The sequence below is a fragment of the Kogia breviceps genome, chromosome 3, assembly GCF_026419965.1.
Source record: "Kogia breviceps isolate mKogBre1 chromosome 3, mKogBre1 haplotype 1, whole genome shotgun sequence".
Taxonomy (NCBI): domain Eukaryota; kingdom Metazoa; phylum Chordata; class Mammalia; order Artiodactyla; family Physeteridae; genus Kogia; species Kogia breviceps.
Genome location: NC_081312.1, coordinates 99,566,891 through 99,591,272, shown reverse-complemented (window position 1 = coordinate 99,591,272; position 24,382 = coordinate 99,566,891). Strand labels below are relative to the sequence as shown.

The 24,382-nt window shown below is 34.7% G+C and overlaps 1 protein-coding gene across 16 annotated transcripts in view; it reads left to right on the top strand.

Moving 5' to 3' along the window:
• The window catches only part of MYO9A (myosin IXA), a 279,561-nt gene that overhangs the window by 170,537 nt on the left and 84,642 nt on the right, over window positions 1-24,382 (top strand). For 12 of the 16 annotated variants that reach the window (XM_067029270.1, XM_067029272.1, XM_067029275.1 and 9 more), the window contains 8 exons: window positions 589-628; window positions 6,672-6,794; window positions 13,914-13,994; window positions 15,742-15,852; window positions 16,719-16,841; window positions 18,201-18,350; window positions 19,169-19,488; window positions 19,775-21,379. In XM_067029270.1, the coding sequence (XP_066885371.1) occupies window positions 589-628; window positions 6,672-6,794; window positions 13,914-13,994; window positions 15,742-15,852; window positions 16,719-16,841; window positions 18,201-18,350; window positions 19,169-19,488; window positions 19,775-21,379 (2,553 nt within the window). The remainder of the gene's footprint in view (window positions 1-588; window positions 629-6,671; window positions 6,795-13,913; window positions 13,995-15,741; window positions 15,853-16,718; window positions 16,842-18,200; window positions 18,351-19,168; window positions 19,489-19,774; window positions 21,380-24,382) is intronic. The other 4 variants (XM_067029281.1, XM_067029279.1, XM_067029278.1 and 1 more) reach the window with 1 other exon arrangement.

Genomic DNA, 24,382 nt, shown 5'->3' with positions numbered 1-24,382 from the left:
ACTCCAGAATTAGTAGGTGAAAGAGCTTAGATTCAAGCCCAGGTCTTCCTGACACCCCAGCCCATGTTCACAAGCATTGGACTTTATTCCCTGTATGTAGCCATTAAAAAAAAAAAGATTTGATATAAGTGTGATACTTAATTATGAATAAGGGAAAAAAGGGCAAAAGAGAATTTTTAATTTCTAAAAATGGAAGATCATGAGTCTTAGTGAAAAGTACATTTTAAAAATTCATGAATTAGGCGTCTATTTAAGTTTAAAATGACAGAAACAATGCCTCTGTAGGTTTAAGAATGCAGAGCCCTATTAACATCCAAAAGAAAATGAAACTTCAGCTTTGAATGTACATTATATTACTTATCATCGGGCTTAAATGTGTTTGTACCTGTATTACAGAGCAGGCATCTCTTTTCTTCGCTTATCCTTCCTTCCCAAAGATGACTGCTTAGTTGAATTAGACAGTGTTTTCATTTAGGCGACCTATAACTTGGAAATAGGTATATAATCTGTTGTTTTAGTAGAGACCTTGAAATCATTCGTCTCTACAGTGGTTTTTTTTTTTTCCTAATGTATGATTTATCTCTATAGGAGAAACAAAAATTTCAAATCCAAGCCTGGCCTTCCAAAGGTGAGTATTACGAAAAAATTTTTTCTGTTAGTGCCCCATTTCATAATTATTTTTTTATTATTCATGCAAACGATCTTTATAAACAAAAAATTTAATATCTTATTTGTACCCAAAATAGAAGTTAATTGTGTATATTCAGTTGAAACCATTTTAGAAATAATGCTGGATGTTATGAAATGGCCAAGTTTAATGGTTCAGGTAAATATTTGAGATATATCCCATTTTCTAGTGTTTGAAGAGCTTCTGAATATAAATGTAAATTTTTGTTGAGTAATTGCATCTTTGCATAAGATCTTTTCATTTCTCCTTGAGTCAGGTTAAGATAAAATTCTGAATTTTATCTGATTTAAAAATAATTTCTAAGTAATGCTTACCTAACTCTCATCATCATTAGCGTTAGTTAGCCAGGTTTTTCTTTAAAGGTCCAGTTAGGCTTGCAGGCTTATCTAGTCTGGTCTGTGTTATAATTACTTAGCTCTGCTATCAGAGCACAAATGCAGCTGTAGACAATATGTAACTGAATGAGAGTGACTGTATTCCAATAAAACTTTATTTGTGGACACTGAAATTTGAATTTCATTTAATTTTCACATGCCATCATATATTATTTAATTCTTTTTGCAACCATATAAATCTTATAAAAACAGTGGGCAGGATTTGACCCAGGGGTTGTAATTTGCCTACTCTAATCTACATTCCAAAATATTTATTAAATTTACTAAAGAAAGAAAAATCTTACGGAGTTTTTCTTTCTCTTGTGCTCTCCCAAAGAAGGAGTCCTGTCGTTTGTAACTTTGTTAATGGGCATAATTTCAGAATTCTAAAAGAACTGAAAAAGAGCTATTTATTGTCATGATTCTCTAGTTCAGGAAAGAAGAAAATGAATCTGTCTTTAATTTTTCCTTCTACTTAAGTCACCTTATATTTCCAGAGAAAATTTACTGTACTGCTGATGTGGTTTGTGGTAGTGACAAATATGTTTTAAGCCACAAAGAAAATTTACCTAAGTGGTTTGTGATTATGGTCTTATATGAAATGATTTTATGTAGAGAGAAAGAGAGGAGACTACATTCATTGTCAAATATTCATTATCGTTCATTTGTCTTTCTTTTTTCCTTCACTGTCTCTCTAGCCTTTTAGTATTTTGAATGCCACCTCTGGGCCTAGTGTTTGTGCTGTTCTTTGCCCTCTCCTCAAATGGATAAATTATTTCTTTTTAATTGTAGTATAGTTGATTTACAATGTTGTGTTAATTTCTGCTGTACAGCAAAGTGACTCAGTTATACATGTATATATACATTCTTTTATAACTTAAACTTTACATGAAAGCCAACAAGAATATGTTGGATACATCTGAAGTAAATGATTCCATTCAGTCATCAATCATGGGAATCCCATCTATTTCTCAATCTTTTAAAATTAAATATGGCTAATTTTTTGTTTATTTTAGTGTGTCTTGTGTATTCAAGTACATATATTTAATATTAGAGAGGCAACATAGTCTATGAGAATATAGACCTTGGAGTCAAATTGACCTACATTCAAATGATGGATAAGTTACTTGCTCTTTGATTTTTTTTAAAAAATAATTAATTAATTATATTTTGGCTGCATTGGGTCTTTGCTGCTGTGTGCAGGCTTTCTCTAGTTGCAGCAAGCGGGGGCTACTCTTCGTTGCAGTGTGCAGGCTTCTCATTGCGGTGGCTTCTCTTGTTGTGGAGCACGGGCTCTAGGCACGCAGGCGTCAGTAGTCGTGGTATGTGGGCTCAGTAGGTATGGCTCATAGGCTCTAGAGTGCAGGCTCAGTAGTTGTGGCGCTTGGGCTTAGTTGCTCCATGGCATGTGGGATCTTCCTGGACCAGAGCATGAGCCTGTGTCCCCTGCATTGGCAGGCGGGATTCTTAACCACTGTGCCACCAGGGAAGTCCCTGCTCTTTGATTTTTGGAGTAAGTTCTTGAACTTGTCTTAATCTCTGTCTCTTCATTTGTAATGTGGGGCATAATATATGTTAGGATGAGAGATATATATTTGGTATGTGCATGATTAGTATTCAATAAATAATAAGTATTTTCTTTATATTTGCTTCCAGAATGTTAGAGCTGAAGTTGTGGCTTATATGTGTACATACATGTAGGCATGATGTATGCTTTGTTTAGTAACCTCACTCTTCATCTTACTTTCCTACGCTTCTTTAAATATGCCTCATTTTTTCTAATTATGCTTAATGAGTGTTTTGTGTGTTTCTTTCAGTCCATTTCAAACCAAGGCAAAACAAGTATATATTAATAAAATTAAAGTGGCAGATCCTGTATCCTCATTGACTATAGTCATTTGCTGATTAAGATATTTTGGTTGCATTAAGTTAGTTTTATGTGATATGGAAGGAGGCAACAGAAGTGTAGATAACCTGAATTTCTTTTCCCTTTTGCTCTTTTGTGAAATCTGCAGCCACTTTCTTACTTTGAGTATGAATCATTATTGTATGCATCCCTACAACTTTTATCGCTATTGGAAATAAGATTCAGTCACCTGTATTAAGGGCACCTCATTTTATTGACATAGGTAGGATTTAGAATGCTTTATTTTTATTACAGTTCTGAATAAACACAGGCAAATATTCAACACATATAACCTCCAACAGCCCTTAGCCTTCTGTTAGTATAGTTCTGTTTTGATAGTTCTTTCCCTTTCTCTCCTAGAGAGTACTTTCCCTCTCACATCTTGAAACCATCACTTCTATTAAATATACCTTTCTAATATGATCTACCTTTAAATTTTCAGTCTTTTACTGACAGTTCCCTTGTTGTACATTTCTACTTTGACACCCTTCTCATCTCTCAGACTTGATCCCCAAAGCGATTTTGGTTTGTCACTCCCCTACTGAATTTTTGTAGTCACTCAGGCTCAAACGTTGAAGGTAAGTTTATTGTCCATTTTAGTTGTCTTTAACAACATGAGCAATATCTTATTAATCTTCGTGGCTACAGCACCTTGCACAGCAAGCAATAAATAATTGTTTAAAAAAGAATGAACTGACTAATCTTAATAAGCTAAACAATGAAGATGGAATTAAGAAAGGAATAAAGTAGATAATGAACAGAAGACCTAAGAAAGGAATTAACTCCATATCTGTTTTCTGCTAGATCTTGGGCCTACACTTCAGTTCTTGGTTTTTGTCACATCATATTGGACTATTGAAGCTGTCCCTTGACTGGATTTATCTCTCTCTTGCCTCCTTAGCCCCCTGTCTTACACAATGTTATGCTCCGCCTTGTCTCTCCTTTCTTCCTTGCCCTGTTTTATCTTTTCATAAATCTTAATAACCCTCAGATTATCATTTATTTTTAAATTTCCTTATATTCTGTTTCCCTGTACTTTAATGCAATGTATTCCTAGCACTTAGAACAGAATCTGTAGTAATCACTGAATATTTGTTAATGGATCTAATCATGGTGAGTTTTGTGGACAAGAGTCTGGTCTCCAGTTGCTGAGGAAACATTGTTCAAAAATCATTACTTGCTAACCATTCATTCATTTATCCAAACTAATATTTATTGAGTTTGCAGTACCAGACATTGTTTTAGGCATTGGAGGTACTGAGATAAACAGTCCAGTCAGAGAATCCTTGCTCTCTCATAGTGATTGTTTTAGAGAAAGAGAAAAAAATAACACAAATAAACAAAAGATGATTTAGATGATATTATGTGCAAAGAGGAAAATGAAATGACATATTATTGATTTAGAGGTGGGCTACCTTTGGGGTATTTAAGAAAATAGCTTTATGAGAAAGTTTGGGTATTTAAGCTATAAGTTGAATGCTAAGAAAAATCAAGCAATGTAAAGGTCTAGCTATAGAGTATTCCAAGCAAATGAAAAGATTGGAAAGACCTTGAGATAAGAATGAATGTGGATTTTTTTTTACCTTTCTAATTAAATTCCTTGATGGGAAGGACTTTTTAATAGTTAAAAAAAATAGTTACTTGTATTTTTCACAGTTCATCTGACCCTTTTTCACATAGTAACATTTAGTCATTAATTTTACCATTGCTTTAGATATGGTTTATGAAATGAAACCATTTCTGAGGTCTTTTTATCAGAAGTATCTTAAATGTTTGGGGGGGGAATAATTTTAGGCTTCGGTGCTAATTTCATTTTACTTATGGATAAACCACAAAACTCTTCTAATTGAGTCCTGACTAGTATGTAAAATTATTTTTTTCTTAATATACAATGAATCTTTTTGTAAGAATTCAAAAATGCTAATAAAAATAAAGTATTATAAACTCTCAAAATTCAATATACACATGTACTATATATATTTGCATATATATTATTGTTTTGTTTGGGTTTTTTTGGTTAAGAGTATTTGCAGATATTTTTCCATGTCAGTAAATATAGGTTACAGTATTTTTAGGAGCTGTATAGTATTCAATTGTGTGAATGAAGCATACTTTATGAAAAAAATTCTGTATAGTTCCTTATCTCTTTTGTTTAGAATTTTTCACTATTTTTTTAAAGTACATTGTCAGAAGTAACATTCAGAGCTCTCCTTAGATAAATATGTAGACATGAAATGGTTTATCAGAAAGATTATAATGATTTGCATTCCTAAGAACAGTGCATAAATATGCCTATTTCATGTATACTGGGTTTTATTAGCCTTTACTATGTTTGCCAATCTGATGTGCAGAAAATCTCCTTAAAAGAAAGTGTGTGTTTCTTTGATTAAAAGTGAGATTGATTGTCATTATGTTACTTGTCATTTACATTTTGAGAATTGCCTGTTGAAGTCTTCTGCTCATTTATTATCACTGGATGTATTTTTTTAAAGGATTTTTTAAATAATTCTTATGTATGGATAATAAGTCTTTGTCATTATTGAAAATATTTTTTCTTAGATGGAATTGTTTAAATGTATATTGTACTTAATGCCACTTGGAAGTTTTATTTTTTAATGTTTATCTTGTCAAAATTAATATTTTTTAGTCTTTTAATTTGTCATACTTTAACTCAATTCTGTGCTTCTCATACAATAAAACTTGTACTACTTTCTAAATAACATGCAGTTGCACATCTGTATAGATACATTTTTTCCATTGACAAACTCACAGCCATAAATTAGTAGGATTTTAAAAATTGATGAATGATTAGCTAAAAAAAGCTCCAAAATACTTTATTAGTGTCCTGTTTTGTATTCTTTAGTTGCTTTATGTGTAACTTATATCTTATTTTTAAGATTAATAATTAGGACCTCAGGATGCGGGTTGATAGGGACTACGTTTTCTTTTTTTCTGTGTATGTGTTCCTGGCTTACCTACTATATAGCCCAGGGATTGAATTTAATTTATTATCTGTGTGAGTCAGGATTCAGTTGCAGATAACTAACCACCATAGATATTTTTAAGTAGAAAGGGACTTAATTCAAAGAGGTGCTTACAGAAATCATCAGAAGTATTAAAACAACGGAGCAGAACTGACCTCAGCTGTATTCAGAAAGCTAGGAAATGAGGAATCCACTATCACTGGTGCTGCTTCCAGGCTCATACCACCTGTGGTGTAATCCAGGAATCAAGAAGAAGCTGCTACAACTGTTGGCTTCGGGGCTAAGGTGCTTTTACTAGAGTTGCAGTGACAACACACATGCCCTGCATTCTGCCTCACAACACTTTAAAAAGTAGTACCTGGGCACTGGGACCACCGAAAACTAAAGTACTTTTGTGTACATGTTTGCCAGCAGAAACAAGCTAGTAGCCAAAGCCTCTGCCTCAGTTAGACCTTCCCGGTTTCACGTGTGGGAATTGATGAACTTAAATCACATCCAGAACCTGAGATGTAAGAGAGTTTGGGAAATGTAGTTTCTTTTTAGCTGGTAAGCTTCTGTAAGAAAGCAGAAGGAGGGTAAAAATGGACGTTGAATATTAATCGCTCATATTCACCACAGTCATTATATGCAGGAATAATGAAAACTGGCTTACAATTTTGTTTTCCCTATTCTTAGATTAATTTATATGAAGAATTTGATTTTTCCCCCCTGCTTTTCAGCACTTGCTAGAAGTAAAGTCTTTAAAGCACCTGACAAGACTGACCCTACAGGATCGCATTACCAAGTCTCTTCTTCATTTGCACAAGAAGAAGAAACCTCCCAGCATCAGTGCCCAGTTTCAGGTTGTTTCCTGTTTTACCTTTTTTTCCTTTTATTTTTAACAAAGAGGAACCTGTTTTGTTCAGATTGACATTGTAAGGTCAAAGTGATCTGCAAGATACCTGAATGGGATATGATTCATGTGACTAAAAAGCTATTCTATAATGGTCATTTTGGATGGAAGTACCAAAGATGGGGAAAAAAAGTCAAGTGCTTTTGTTTTCATCCTTGTATCTCTGGATAGTGCATATCCCAAAGAGTAATTTATTATTTTCAGTGTGTGAGGAGAAAAGCATCAGAAAATTGACTGCCCAGATATGGTCACTGTTAACATAATGATGTATATTTCTCCCTATATATTTAAACCTCATGCTACTACCATCAACATTTAACTCAATGGAATTGTAAGTTTTTTCTTGATTGATTATTTTAGTTTTGTGTATATAGGAATCCAGTTCCTTTCATTGTAACTGGGCATTTAGGAATAAATATGATCATAATAAATTAACCAAATAACCTCCAGAATAACTTAACAAAATTCTCTTCGAATTCTTCCCATTCTTTTCAAATCATCTCTAACATTCTATTCATTTGCTAGATGTTTATGAAAAAGAGCTGAAAATCTTAAAGGTAACAGTGCTTTACATAATTTTACTCTACCTCATGCTTTTATCACAGAAGCATCGTTCACTGTTAACTAAAAATTTCTTTATCTGCCGATAGCTATACTTTTATGTTATCATGTTTTTCAATGCTCCTGTTTAATCCAGGATACCTGAATGTAAATTATCTACTAACATATCACTGAATATGATTTTGTTTGATTTGTAAGCACAGTTCTTCACACTGTAGGCTAGAAATATCATTTTATTTTAGACAATTTTCACCATAGGCCTAGAGAAAAATTTGATTGTATAAAAGCTACTAGGTCAAAGTGCTCTTTAAAAAAAAAACAAAAACAAAAAAGGAAGATCGAAGAGCCAAACAACTTATTAGGTGCTAATAAAGTTAAAGGAAAGACAATTGAATATATAATGGAAGCTCTGCCATGAATTAAAAAAAAATCCTTCTTAAATCACAATCCTATGGGTTAATGGTATTTGATTATTTAAAAAAAGAGAGAGATGTTGCTTGACCAGACAGGTCTGTCTATACCTCGGTGGTGTCTTCACATCCCAGAGTTTGGGCTTTCACTTTATGGATTTAGAAATGCAAAGATGAATTTACAGGGAAAAAAATATCATGCTGACTGATAAACTATGAACACTGCTGTAAACCAGTATCAAAGTTTATTAATATACAATGAGAAATAAGAGTCATAGGCAGACTTGTTATAATTGTTAGTTCATGATCACATTTCCTCCTGATTATCAGATCAAGGTGGGAAGCCAAATTCTTATCAAAAGGTAACGTGGTGAGCTTGGTATCTGAAAAGGAAGCATTAATCTCATAATTATGAAGGGTAGAACCATTAAGCTGTTGTGTCCTTTATTTTGTTACCTTGGATCTTTTACAGGTGCCTGTATACCAAACTCAGACTTTAATCTGAAGAGTACACATTATAGCTACTACAATAAAACTTAGTTATAATTACAATCCTATCATGTCTCTTAAAATCCCCCAAATTCAGGAATTATGGATATTTTCAAATTAAATTCATGTATTGTGTTTAACATTTGCAAAAAGAGTCATCTTTAATGTTTCTAATACATTGTTAAATATTATAAAAGTAATGAGTACTATATTTTCCAGATCCTTTACTAAATATTTATACATACACATTATTTTTCCTCCAATTCTGTGAGATAAATACTGTTATTCTTATTGTACAGGTGACAAAATTAGAAGTGATGGAGATAGATGGCACCCAGCTGTCTTTGACTTCATACACTTCTTGTGAATAAATATTTACTTTCATCAAAATGAAATCATAGAACTCATGAAGGATTAACCGATACAGGAATTGCCCTTCTGCTATAAACAACTAGAAAACTGGACAAAAGATAAGAATAGAATGTTTTTAGTTATTAGACAGTAAGCTTTGCAGGATTATGATCCCTGAGAAGAGGAAATAAATGAGGCAAGTCCCAGGTTACTGCATAAAAAGGCAGTTTGCTATAGCCCAGGGAGAGGGAATCCAAACAAATGCCAAGGTTTTGCTCTGGACCTGCCCTCACAAAGCTTAATAAAAGCAAGTCTTGAAAGAATCAAAGTGATCCTTTATAACTTAACAGCCCCAGGGGAAAATGTCTGTTGCTCTTTAAAGGAATATAACAAAATCCAACAATGTAAAATCACACTAGCATCCAATCTGAAATTATTAGGCATGCAAAGAATCAGGCAAAAAACAACCCATAGCAAGGGAGAAAAAAATCAATCATTAGAAACAGATCTAGGGACTTCCCTGGTGGCGCAGTGGTGAAGACTCCCTGCTCCCAATGCAGGGGGCCAGGGTTCTATCCCTGGTCAGGGAACTAGATCCACATGCATGCTGCAACTAAAAGTTTGCATGCTACAACTAAGGAGCCTGTGAGCCGCAACTAAGGAGCCTGCCTGCTGCAACCAAGACCCAGTGCAACCAAATAAATAAATAAATATTGAAAAATGAAAAAGAAACAGATCTAAAAATGACAGAGATTATGGAAATAACATTTAGATGAGGGTCTCAAAATAGCTATTATAAATCATATAAATATGTCCAAAGAAAAACATGAATAATGATGAGAAAAAAATAAAAGATATGAAAAAGACTCAAATGGAACTTTCAAAGATTAAAAATGTAATATTTGAAAATAAAAATAAGCTAGATGGGATTAACACCTATTTGCCGAAGTAGTGAGTTAGAAGTTACATTTACTTTAAAATAAAGTGCAGAGAGAAATAACAAAGATGGAAAAAATGAAAAAAAGCATTAGTAACTTGTGGGAAAATATTAGATCATCGAACATAGGTGTAATTGGCATCTAAGAAGGAAAGTCAAGAGAGGGGGATACAGAAAAAAATTTGAAGAAATAATGACCAAAATATTTCCTTATTTTTATGAATAATATAAGCTCAAAGATCAAAGAATCTCAACAAATCCCAAGCAGAACAAACCTAAACACACCAATACACATCACACCAAATTGCTAAAGCCAGTTAAAAAGAGAAAATTTTAAATACAGCCAGAGAAAAAGACAACATTTATTTGCCATGAAATGAAGATAAGAATAACAGTAGGTTTCTCATCAGAAACTGTGAAAGGCAGAATTCAAGAGTAGTATTTTTAAAAAACTGAAAGGGGAAAAAAAAAATTGTCACTCTAAAATTCTATGCATGTGAGTATTGAAGGTTGTATAGAGACTTTTTCAGACAAACAAAAGTTGAGAGAATGCATTGCCAGGAAATCTACATTATAAGAATGTCAAATTTGGGATAAAAATGATGAGAAAACCATAGATTTTGGATCTCTACAAAACACTAAGATTGCCAGAATGATAGAAGTATAATTAACTATAATAAATACTTTTTTTCTTCTTTTAATTTTTTAGAAAGATAATTGACTATAGAAGAAAAAAATAATATATTGTGAGGTAGAAATAAAACATGACAAAAGTAGCACAAAAGGGAGGGGTTAAATGTAAGTTTATACTGTTGTAAAGTTTATACTCTTGTAGAGTTACACCATTACCTGTATACTGTACACTATACAGGAAATGGTGTAGCATTATTTGAAGGCAGACTGTGATATGTTAAAGATGTAAAGTTTTGAGAAATCCTTAAAAAAATAAAAGCTTATCATAGGTAATGAGCTAATAGCAGAACTAAAATGAAATCATAAAATACAAGTGATCCTTGATTGAACTGCATGGGTCCACTTACACATGGATTTTTTTCAATAATTACACTACAGTTTTACACGATCAGTGGTTGGTTGAATCTAAGGATTTGGAACTCCAGATAGGGTGGAACCAAGTATACCGGGGGCCAACTTTAAAGTTACATGTGGGTTTTCAACAGCACAGAGGGTCAGTACCCCTAACCCCTGTGTTGTTCAAGTGTCAACTGTATACTCAGTTTAAAAAAGACAGGATAAAAGAGCAAATTAAACAAATAGAAACAAATAACAAAGTGGTAGACCATATGTATATTTTTCTTATTTTAGTGGTTAGGTAAATAGCCACCCTCACCCTACTCTGGATTATTCTCTTTTGAGACTTTGTCTACTGCCAGCAAATGTTAGTATCCTTTTAGCCACCAGACTGTCAAAGTAGCTAAAGTCTTAAGTTATGAGCGAGATGATGCAACTTGATCATAAGGCAAAAACTATGCATTGTTTATGCACAGAGCTGTATATGAAAGGAGGCCACTTCATAGGCACCATGTGTCTGCTCAGTTAATGCTTTAAAAGGAGTTTTGTGGCTTTCTCTTAGGATAATAGGTCATGCACATGCTGTTGCTATTATATCTGCTGAAATATGTGGATAAAACTACTGCCCCTCTCTTGGCCTGACAAGACACGCATGCCTAGCTGCTCAGAGACCAGATTGCTGGGAAATATATCCACCACTACATCATTAGTTAATGTAGTCCTTTGCTTGTAGTGGTGGAAATTCTAAGTGTTTCTCTTCCTTGGCTAAGGGTTTTTCTAACTTTGGGTTTTTTGGCAGAAATCTGAGTTCTCTGCGTAAAGGCCCATCGGTTTGAAGAAAATAATCTACTTCTATTTCTAACTCTGGAACTAAGAATTAAGTCATTACACAAACTCAACCAAGCTGATTTTTATTCTCGAATATGTATCTATGTATTCTGTTTTCTACAGTAGATACATATTGGTTTTATAGTGAGAGGAAAAGATGTCTAAAGAGGATTATTTTTTTCAAAGGTGGTTTATTTATAGCAGCAGAAAGTGAACCAGTGGTTGCCTGGGACACTGGGCGGGGGCAGTTATTGACTGCAGATGGGCAGGAGGGGACCTTTTGAGGGGATGGGTGGAAGATTTCTAAATCTGGATTGTAATGATGGTTGCACAATTGTATAAATTTACTAAAAAAATCATTGATCTATGCACTACAATGGATACATTTTTATAGTATGTAAATTGTAATTCAATAAAACTGTTAAAAACAAACTCACTACTAAGAGAATGAAAGGGTAAGCTACAGGGTATATGCATATACTTGCAATATAACTGAAAAAAGACCTTATATGTGGAATATATGAAAAACCACAAATCAGTTCTTGAAAAGACAACCTAATAGAAATGGACAAAGGTCTTGAACAAGCAAAACCGTCTTATATCAAAAGATGTTATCCAAAAGGCCAATAAGCCTATCAGATACATCCTCAATATTATTTATTATTCATCAGGGAAATGAAAATTAAAACTGCCTATAAGGCAATAATACTACACACTTTCCAGCATGGCTGAAATAAAAAAGACTGATTATGCAAAGTATTGGCAAGGATGTAGAGCAACCAGAATTTTTATACACTGCTATTGAAATATAAATTGATGCAGGCATTTTGGAAAACGGTTGAAAGACACGTAGAAGATTGTTCATAGCAACTTTATTCCTAACAGCCCAAACTTGAGCAAACAAATATCCATCCTAAACAGATAATTTAACTGTGGTATAGTCATATAATGAATCACTACTATATAGTGCTGAAAATGTACAAGATACAATTGTATGCAACAAATACAAGATAGTACATAGTGTATCTTTCGCTTTATATAAAGCTTAAAAGCAGGTAAACTGACTTACCATCTTGGAAGTAAGGATAATGGTTACCCTTGGTTGAGGTGTGGAGGGTGGAGGCAGGTAGCCTATGTACAGTGATCTTGCTAAGTTCAATGGGATGGAGCACAGAGGGACTTCTAAGGTTCTAATAATATTTTATTCATTGATTTGGGCTCTGGTTTCAAGAGAGTATTCCCTTTGTGAAAATTCATCATACTGCGTGTTTATGATTCAAGCATTTTATATTATGTGTATTATATTACAGTAACACACACGAAAAGAACACCTAAAAGTAAAAAAATGTGTATGTTGATGTAATATATATGACAGCAATAACAGGAGTCTATGTGATTGTAAGGCTTCTAAGCTTTACTTGAAATCATAAAATATTGACTCTAAGTATACTGTGCGGTTAGGTTAGTATATTGTTATCTGTAGAGCAGACACACAAAAAAAAAACAATACAAAGAGATGTAGCTGAAAAGCCAATAGATAAATAGAATACTAATAAACAAAATATGTTATCTGACTATAATTAAACTGGAAATCAATAAAATAAAGATAAAAATCCCCAAATATTTGGCAAATTAAAAAGACATCTAAATAAAACATGAGTCAAAGAGAAAGGACAATTTTTAAAATATTTTAAATGGAATGAAAATAAAATATCAGTTTGTGCAGTGCAGCTAAATCAGTACTCCAAGGTTAATTTATAACATTAAATGCTCTTGTTAGAAAAGGAGAAAGACCTTAAGTCAGTAATCTAAGCTTCTACTCTAAGAGACTAGAAAAAGAAAAACATTAAACCCAAAGCAAGCAGGAGTGAAATGATAAAGTGGAAATCATCAGTGAGATCAAAAACAGAAAAATAATAGAGAAAAACCAATGAAATAAAAAAGCTGGTTCGTTGAAAATACCAGAAAATTTATAAACCTCCAATCAGACTAATCTGGAAAAAAGAGGCAAAGCACAAATTATCAGCATCAGGAATGAAAGAGGGAACATCACTACATACTCAAACATTAAAATTGAAGCAGGGGACTACTACTTTCCTGGATACCCTACTGGATGTTTTTCTCAAAGTTACTCTAAGACTTCATGAGTTTGAATAAAGTTGTTCCTTGAAATGTGAAGAAAGATAAAAAATTTATTATAGACTTAGATTACTATAAAATATATCTGCAGTATTTACTATTGCCAGTCTGTCAGCTTTAAGGTTAAACTGCCATACTTGTCCTTAACTGGCCTCAGTTTAATCAGTATGGCAGTGTACACAATGTGCTTTTCAGAAACAAACCTATTTCTATGTATACCACTTTTTTTTTGCATATTTTATCAACATTGTTATTTATATTTATAAGCCACTCGTTGCCAGTTTGGAGTGAGAGTAAGTGCTAATTATATTGCTTTGTATTGCAGGCCTCATTAAGCAAGCTGATGGAAACACTTGGTCAAGCAGAACCATATTTTGTAAAATGCATTCGCTCTAATGCCGAAAAGGTAAAAATGTCTGTAAATAAGAGCTTCTAGCTCAGCTTACTTCAAACCAAGCTTTAAATTCTTTCTAAGGAGAATAAGTGGAGGGGAAGAGCTATCTATAATCTTTGTAAGGAAAACAGTGTTCTATATTTTCTATGAATATCCTTCTTATTTCCTCACTTACCTGCCTGAGAAGTATTTATATGGGCTCAATTTAGCATCTCCTAGAATTTAGCATCTCCTACAGAAGCAAAAATCTCTTGAAATTCCATCATATAAAAGAATTTTATGCAACTTTTGTTACCCGTACCAAGGTTAATCTCTCTTGTTTAGATATAAGGTATCAATTATTCTTACAGAACTTGCATGGCATTTTTCATGTTTAGAGATTCTTGTCTCTTCAAAATAGGGAAGATACTGAACATTCTTGATTTCTTCTTGTTTTATATGACAGTTCCCCTTATTAGAGCTTTGCAAAATATATCTGTTAAGTGTAAACAGTTGTCATCTTTATGTCCATCATAGGAAAAAAATAGTTCTAGCCCAAACTGCTAAAATGTCGTAGGAATTAAGTTCAGTTTTCTTAATTCTTAATAAGCAGTCTCTAGCTCCGCTAGTTATAAGCTTTGTGATCTTAGATGAGTTACTTAACCTTTCTATGCCTTAAATATTTTTATCTGTGTAACAATATACTGGAATTGTAGGACCAGCCTCATAGTGTTTTGTGAATACATATGAATCAATACCTATAAAGTACTCAGAATGTTCCTGGCCCATACTAAGCACTTATTAAATGTTAGCCATTCTTTTATAGTGACAAAAGAGGAAACCATTTTATTTACAGTTAAATAGAAGTTTGAATCCCTGTTATTTTTGCTATGCAAAGAGTTCAATTAATGAAGTATTTAAGGGCACAGAATAAGTACTAAATAAATATTAACTGCTATTATTATTTAACATAAGTTCCCCACTTGACTTTTTTTTTTTTTTGACAGCTGTTATGCCCCATCTTTCTGCAGGAAAATATTTGGGATTGCCTTAGTGGATCATTGAAAATAGTATTTAGAGAATAGGGAGAAATATCAGAAGCTCCAAATACAGCCTCTTTTGAATGTCTAAAAATATGCCTATGAGATACCTAGGAGTGACAAAGTGTCATGACTGGTGATGATCGAATGCCTCGCTTTAGTCTCTTCCCTGTTGATGCTTATACAATGAGAGATCAATTCTCAGGGATTATAGGAATTTTTTGTTTTTCAATGTGTCATAAGCAAAAACTAGGGAAGTAAACTTCTTTTAACCTTGTACTAGTCATACAAGAAGAAATATGTCAGCTCTCAAGTTAACCAAGGCAACTGGAAGAGTGTGGGGTAAGTCATTTCTGAGTGAGATTGTAGATAAAATCTTACTTAATAAAAATATAGACAGTCTTGACTATGTATAAGTAGGTTAATCTTGTTACAAATTTTATAGTGACTAGACTATGTGGCCTGTGGGCAACTACATTCCTTTTGAGCTTTGAAGGCCCTCTTCTTCTGCAAGTAGAGAAGCCTGGAAGCTTGGTGTCTCTTTTTTCCTTTTGGTCAGGCAGTTAGAACTTTTCTGAAGCTACCAGCTGGGGAGGTAAGATTGTCCCATCACCTCTGCTGTATCTTAACCAGACAGCCTCCAGTCAATTCCTAGATATTCAACTACACGTATAAGACAAACATTAATTTGGAGATCTATTCTCCTGGGTTAATCTTTTTTTCCATTTGTTTTGTTTTAGTTGCCATTAAGGTTCAGTGATGCCTTGGTACTTAGACAGCTTCGGTACACTGGGATGCTGGAGACAGTTCGAATTCGCCAATCAGGATACAGCTGCAAATATTCTTTCCAGGTTATGTTTTTATAGTGATATTTAAATATATTTGTACATCAAGTAAATTATTCCTATGCCTTGCTTATTTTTTATTTGGGTCTCACTTGTTTATTTCTCCTGATTCTTCCTTTACATTCTATCTTTTGTATACAGAATTGAAGAGGGATAGAGAATACTCATTTCCATTGAATGACAGCAATCTCATTAAGCTTGTGTTGTAATAGAATCCACTACTTGGCTATTCTCATTTGATCTGAATGTTTGTTAATATAAGTGTACTCATAACATGGCAGTTCTTCACACTGATTATACCAGTAATTGAAATATTTCAGTCAGAACTATCTAGTTCAAAAGAAAGATCCCATTTGATTTTTCCTAAAGTCTTCTCAGCAGGATTTTCTTACATAGGAGGCTGCCAGCAAGGCTCACAACTGTTCTCATCAGCTACTGCTGCTATGGATATAGAAATTATTTTGAAGCTTTTCAGCAGCTGATCAGGTCTTTACTGTTGAGGGAATGCTTTATTCTCAGTTGTACCCTGAAATAGCTGTCACCTTTGCTTATTTTTCTGCTAAAAAATTCAGATTTTTGTTAAATAATCTTTTCTTTGGTCTTTAGTACAGCTTTCTCAAAGGGAGAATTAGCTTCTGCCTTCTTTTCTTCTTTCATTCCCCTTTGATAACAAAATATGTAGGAATCACTATCTCCCCCCACCATTTTACTGATTAACCTTTTGAAATATTTTAAATTAACAAGTAAATTCTTGGTTTCACCCTGTTTAAAATAATGAGAAAAAGATCAATAAAAGGACAATTAGCTAGTTTAGGATTTTGTTTACATATAATTCTTTTGTGATTTTACAACGTTTTCTTTTCACTTTTCAGGATTTTGTGAGCCATTTCCACGTACTTCTTCCCCGAAATATTATTCCATCCAAATTTAACATTCAGGATTTCTTCAGGAAAATAAATCTTAATCCAGATAATTATCAAGTTGGAAAATCCATGGTAAATATAACATATACAGCTTTTGCCAGATTGAGTGCATTTTTGTATATAAGTAATAATGGCAGTCTTTGCCGAGGAGAATGTTTATAAGAAATATAGTGTACCAGATATCATAAGGAAATCGATTAGGCCAAGATTTTTACTTAATAATATAGTTAGTATTAATCAAAGAGCTTATGGCCAATGCTCTAGTGCTGCCTGTAATTTTAACTGCTTAAAAAGCATTTCTTCCTAGGTATTGCACTGTAATTATCAACTCAATTTGCCTAAAGTGACCTTATCCAGATTCCCCTACTGTCTTTTTTTTTTTTTTTTTTTTTTTTTTGCCGTACGCGGGCCTCTCACTGTTGTGGCCTCTCCCGTTGCGGAGCACAGGCTCCGGACGTGCAGGCTCAGCTGCCATGGCTTACGGGCCCAGCCGCTCTGCGGCATGTGGGATCCTCCCGCACCGGGGGCACGAACCCGTGTCCCCTGCACTGGCAGGCGGACTCTCAACCACTGCGCCACCAGGGAAGCCCCCTGTACCTTTATTCTTATTTCCAGCTCCTTGTTTTGCTCAGGTGGAGTCCTCTGTCTCTTGCCCTGAATAGCTTACTGTTTTCCTCTTAGGGTATCTAATATCTATCTGTACTTTCTATGAATATTTTTAAATTTTTGACAAAAATGGGAAGTTATGGATATGTTAACTAGATTGTGGTAATCATTTCAAAATGTTTATACATACATCAAAACATCACATTGTACACCTTAAATATATACAGTTTTTAATATCTACCTGCTCTTAATGTTGAAGTGTAAATCCTGTTTCCAAAGGGACTATGTCTAAGTTATCTTTGTATCCCCCTAAATTCCTAAAGGTTTATAATAGAATGAAGGAGTAAATAAGTAAACTGGTGAATAGCTTTGGGCAGCAAGAAGCCTTTTATGCTTACTGGGTTTCAAAAAGACTATCGTTATTGGTTTATTCCTATTATGATCAAACTTTAAAATCTGTGGTTGTCATCTTTTTTTTTCCCCACTCCAACATCCTTGAAAAATATGACATATTAATATTACCAATACTACATTGGCTCCTAATGGTGAAGTTCCCAAGGGAATAATGTATCACAGTCTATGGCACTGGGATTTTTGTAGTGATGTTCACCTTTCCAGTTCCCCTTCTATATTCTAATGCCTCCTTTACAGTTTGAGAATGACTACTTTGGCTAAGTTGATGGAAATATTTATCAGTACTGCTTGTACCTGTCTGCCACTGTGTCTGTTCTTCTCTAAAAAGGCTTACCATAGGAACAATGATGCATGAAATAAATTTCTCATTTCTTCTTAAGCTGTATGCTTCATCTTTTTTCCTTCTGGTAGGTGTTCCTAAAGGAGCAGGAACGACAACACCTACAAGATCTGCTTCACCAAGAGGTGCTCCGCAGAATCATATTGTTGCAGCGATGGTTCAGGGTCTTGCTGTGTAGGCAGCATTTCCTCCATCTGAGACAGGCATCCGTTATCATCCAGGTAGGAAACAAAAGATTCTTTGCATGAGATTGGCTAGTTTATTTAGCCAGTGTTTTAGTAACTAGAACTGTTTTACTGTGAAACATTTAAGTAAGAATGTAAATTTCTTCAGTGGTGAGAATGTGTCCTACTCATTTGTTAAATGTTCACAGCATCCAACAGATTACCTGGCATATAATAATAGACCTTTAATAAATATCAATGGAGTTAAATTGAAATTAAATTGAATTTATAGTTATAATTAATGTCTTGTGAGGTATGATTAGGGGCAAAGGAGTTATGTGCCTTAATTTTTGTTAGCAAGTTATTTTTAGTTTTCTGAGTGATATTTGAGAATTATATGTACATTGTTGTTGTTATATATTCATTTTGGATGAAAGGTATCATATTTTACATTTATCTTTTATTTTCTCCCTCATTGATTTATATGATGGCTGTTTCCCACAGGATCTTTACCCTTTGTACAAGAAAATCTTTAATATCTTAATCTTTGCAGTGTATACATGTTGACGTTAAACCCATTAATATTGGCAAATTGTAGGTGAGAATATAATGTAATTTGTTAAAATTAATTTGTAGGGCATGAAACCATCAAAAACTTTTAAATTACTTTAAGATGTATAATTAACTTATTGAGGTTATATATTATCTAAAATTGTTATTTTAGCCAGGCATATCTGGAAAAGGAAGCTTTTTTACTTTAACCACCCACAATTTAGCTGTTTAATCACTTACCCTCTAGTTATGACATAAGAAATTTCTGTGAGAATGTGTTTTAAGATATGACAACAGTTTTTATTATTTTGTCTTCCCCACAGCGATTCTGGAGGAATTACCTAAATCAGAAGCAAGTCAGAGATGCAGCTGTGCAGCAGGATGCTTTAGTTATGGCTAGTGCAGCCACTCTTCTTCAAGCTTCCTGGCGTGCTCACTTAGAGAGGCAGCGGTATTTGGAGCTCCGGACTGCAGCCATCGTCATCCAGCAGAAATGGAGGGAGCACTATAGGCAGAGGCACATGGCTGCTATCTGCATACAGGCGAGATGGAAAGGCTACAGGCAAAGTAAGAGGTATCAAGAACAAAGGAACAAAATTATCCTTTTGCAGTCACTATGTAGAGGATTCAGAGCAAGACAAAGGTAATCTTTTTCGCTATAATAATTAACTCCTCACTTGTCAAGTACTTCTTATATGTCTGCTCTAACATTGGCCTAACTTGAGTTAGAATTGGTTATCTCAGTTTGTCTTCTCCACTAGAAATAGAATTGTGAAATGTGCATCCAAGTTAGTTTAAGAAATACTTAATATTATAAAAAGAAAACTTTTGAGACTTTACACTTTAAAAAAAATTCTCAATAAATGTATTCTCTCCAGTGGTAACCAAGAGATATCTCTAGCCTATTTTTTTTTCCTGTTTTGATATAGATTTAAAGCTTTAAAAGAACAAAGACTAAAAAAAACAAAACTAAAACTTGGATTGGCAAATATCAAGCCATATGGAACTCTGGAAATTCACGGTTCAGACCCTTCAGAATGGGAGGATTGTTCATTTGACAACAGAGTAAAAGCCATAGAGGAATGTAAATCTGTGATAGAGAGTAATCGAATTAGTCATGAAAGTTCAAAAGACTGCTTGAACAAGTCCCCAAACAAGCGACAGGAGAGAGCCAGAAGTCAAAGTGGTATGGACTTGCAGGCAGATGTGACTGTAAGAGAGAGACCCAAGTCCTTGGAAGATCTCCACCAGAAAAAAGTGGGTCGGGCCAAAAGAGAAAGTCGGAGAATGAGAGAACTAGAGCAAGCTATATTTAGTTTAGAATTGCTGAAAGTCCGTTCTCTTGGTGGTGTGTCTCCTTCAGAAGAACGTAGGTGGTCTACAGAACTGATGCCTGAGGGCCTTCAGTCTTTACAGGGTACACCTGATAGTGAAAGCTCTCAAGGAAGCTTGGAACTTCTGAGCTGTGAGGAAAGCCAAAAAAGCAAACTAGAGCCCATAATTCTAGATGAAGGAGATGTACCGTTTCTGTCACCTAAGATATCTAGCAGTCCAAATTTTGATTCACAGGACAATGCCCTCAGTACCTCAAGTGAGACTAACTATACATTGATTCAAAAGAGGGCACCTTCTGACTCAGTGCATTTAAAGAATGGGACTATGAAGGAAAAACTGGTTTGCAGTTCTGAATCTATTACCTGTAAACCACAGCTGAGAGACTCCTTTATTTCAAATAGTCTGCCTACATTTTTTTATATTCCCCAACAAGACCCACTGAAAACAAGTTCTCAGCTAGACACAAGTGTCCAGAGAAACAAACTATTGGAAAGTGAAGAAACACTTCCATCTCTTACTTTGGATATCAACAGGGAAGCCAGAAAGTACCACTTCCCAGGGGAAAATCAAGTTGTTGCTTCTTTGAATACAGATTCTTCCAATATTGTGCTTAAGAAGTTAGAAAAGCTAAACACTGAGAAGGAAGAAAGGCAAAAGCAATTGCAGCAGCAGAATGAAAAAGAGATGATGGAACAGATTCGCCAGCAAACAGATATTTTAGAAAAGGAGCGTAAAGCCTTTAAGACAATTGAAAAGCCAAGAACTGGGGAGACTTTTCTGGTACCATCTTTCCATCAGTCAAAGCAAAGAATAGAGAGGCCATCCTCTCTCCTCATCCTGAATACCCCAAATAAGGACGAACCCAGTGTAGTTGGGACTCCATCAGTAACTGTAAAAGATGCTGCTCTTGCCCCAAGAGACAGTCCCTCTGCTCACTTACCCTTGAAGGACCGACCTGTCACTCTGTTCTTTGAAAGAAAAGGAGGCCCATGCCAATCTAATGCTGTTAAGGAATTATCCAGGACAGACAGAATGTCCACCCAACTGAATGTAGCCTGTAAACTCTCTAATAATCGCATTTCAAAAAGAGAACACCTTAGGCCAACTCAGCCTTGTAGCTACAAATCTGATGACCCTTTCAGAGATGGAACTACTAGGGCCATTTTCTTCACGCCAAAGGAAAATATGAGTAGTTCCCTGTAAGTGAAGTCTTTATTTATTTTTATGTATAAATGGGAAACTTTTTGGAAATTTTCATTAGGATGCCTTGATCTGCCTCAACTATTTGTATGGATGCTACTCAAATTAGCCATTTTCTGTGTGTAAAAAAATTTCCTAATTGTTGACTCCACCAGCCACCTGAAATTGGATATAATTATACCTTAGGAGTCTTTGACTGAGCACAGATAGCAGGGTTTTTGGTTCCTCCCCATTAAGTGAGAAAACATTTGTGAAGGGCTGTACAGTGCCTGGAAACTTAGTAGGCAGTCAGCAATTGCTGGTTGGCCTAGAGCTGTTAGGTGTAGCAGTCCAAGCTTGTTAGTATCAGGCTTTAAAGTTAATGTGCTTTGGGCTTCCCTGGTGGCGCAGTGGTTGAGAGTCCACCTGCTCATGCAGGGGACACGGGTTCGTGCCCCGGTCCGGGAAGATCCCACATGACGCGGAGCAGCTGTGCCCGTGAGCCATGGCCGCTGAGCCTGCGCGTCCGGAGCCTGTGCTCCGCAACGGGAGAGGCCACAACAGTGAGAGGCCCGCGTACTGCAGAAAAAAAAAAAAAGTTAATGTGCTTTGTCACAGCTGTTGGCCTATTTATGGTCTGCATTAAGTTCTTTGTACTTTTTTGGGGGGGCGGGATAAAAACCACATAAAATTTACCGTCTTAACCATTTTAAAGTGTACAGTTTAGTTGTGTTAACTATGTGCACATTGTTGTGCAACAGATCTCTAGAGGTTTTTCATCTTGCAGAACAAACTCAATTACCCATTGAAAGCAGCTCCCCTTTTCCCCTTACCCACAGCCCCTGGCAACCACCATTCTACTTTCTGTTTCTAAAAATATGACTACTGTATGTATTTTTTAATTTTTATTTTTGTCTGCGCGGCTTGTGAGATCTTAGTTCCCCAACCAGGGATTGAACCTAGGCCCTTGGCAGTGAAAGCATGGAGTCCTAATCACTGGACTGCCAGGGAATTCCCTGTGACTACTTTAAATACCTCACATAAGTGGAAGTTCTTTATTCTTTGAAGTTGTCTTAAGTAGTGGTAGCTGTGAGAAAGCATTTCTTAAGTGGTACATAAAAACAAAATATCTTAAATTTAATAAAATTTAAGATATTTATATTAAGGCTATGTATACAGTGAATTCTTTCTGTTCTTGTGGGAGAATATCACTGTTTAAATGAAAGGAGGGCTATATCTTAGGGCTAAAAAAGTTAAATTTCATGTTAACTCTGAAAATAACTTTTTCTCATCATAACCTAAACTTTTAACTCTGTCAGTCTTTAAGAGTACAGATTTTATAGGAACTCCTTGTAAATATGGGCAAGAGATCATTGATATTTTATTTTTCCACTAAGAATTTTTTTAGAGGAGTATGAAATGCAGTTGGACTACAGGACAACTTGAGATCCTAGTGCTGTGCGTTAACCTAGAGAGTGCCCAGAAGTTCAGACTCTGTGTAGCATATAAGCCCACCAGAGAATGTTAAAAACATATTATTTTCTGTCATTCTGATTAATTTTAGTTATGTGAGGGGTGTGCCTGAGTGTGTGTGTACATGCGTAGTTGTTACATCCATGAATCTGTTTTGTAGAAGACTTACAGATTTCAAAAACATTAATCATCCTTGTGAATTATTCCTTTTATCATTTTGCCAAGATAAAGTCTTATAGCTACTTGACCTAGTTTGCTTTACCTTATTAATGTTTGTGTATCTTCAAAATGATTATATATTAGATTGTTTGTATGAAAGGTTAAGTAAAATTCATACTTCACATCTTCTCTTGTTCTATAAGTAATACTAGAAACATTAGCATTTTATAGAATCATAAATGTTAGTGTGTCTAAGTTATAATATCTAGTCCAGTTCCCGCATATTATAGACGAGGTCACTGGTGCCCATGGAGGTGAAATGACTTGTATAAGGTCACATATTTAGAGAAACAGCTGAGACCAGAATTTGAGTTTCCTGTTTAGAAATCAGCATTGGATGTCATGATTAGGAAGTAACATTAGATTTGTGTCCTTTCTATGCCATAGTGGTGATAAGTACATCTTAGTCTTCAGCTGGTTAGTAAGGGAGAACAAAAAAGAAATCATGGAGAAACTTAGAGAAAATGCTGTGAGTTTAAAAGTTAGTTAGGGTGGTCAGGTGCTATCAAAGGTCCTATTAATTGTTTCTCTTTTGGAGAAAAAAATCGAAGGTAAATGGCTCAACTGTGGCAAGAGAGATTTTTAATAACCAAAAGGGTTATTCAGGACAACCTAGGATTGCTGGACTTGATTGTACACTGGTCAGAAGGGAGATCTCTGTGAAGCTTTTAGCTATCAGAAAGATTGACATCTAATTAGCTTTGTTTAGGGATTATTGCATAGGCCAAAGGACAAGATAACCTAGGCCTTCATTTATAAAATTAAGTGGAAGATTTTGAATGCAAGGGCAATTACTCTGCCAAATGGTATTATAAGTTAGTGTCTACTTTAAACCCAGCAGTATGCTAGAAGGTAAGATATGATTTTCAGTGAGTTTACAGTCCTGTTATTGATAAATTTTAAGACTCATGGTTCTGAGTTAATACGATAATTGGGGCCATAAAAGTATAGGTTCTGTTCATATTTTCATCAGACACAGACATTCATTTCTACAGAGAATTTAATGATAAAGCAGCCATATCATGTGGTTATTCAAGCAGAATTAAATTTTCACAGACTAACAGTATACCATCTTTACGGTTTGGGGCATACTTCTTTTAGCTTGATAACAATTTCTTATTCTGCCAGTGTTGATTTTATTCTAAAAATTTTAAACTAAGACCACAGATGAAAGCTACAAAGAGATTTCAGAATGAAAATTTGCTTATCAGTAGGACCATCTCAGTATAAAACAAAGTAATGAGGTCCTCATCACTGGGTGGCTACTTATCAGGTATTTTATAATGATTAGAGTAAAGGCCCCTTCTTCTGAGACTGATTCTGAAGATTTG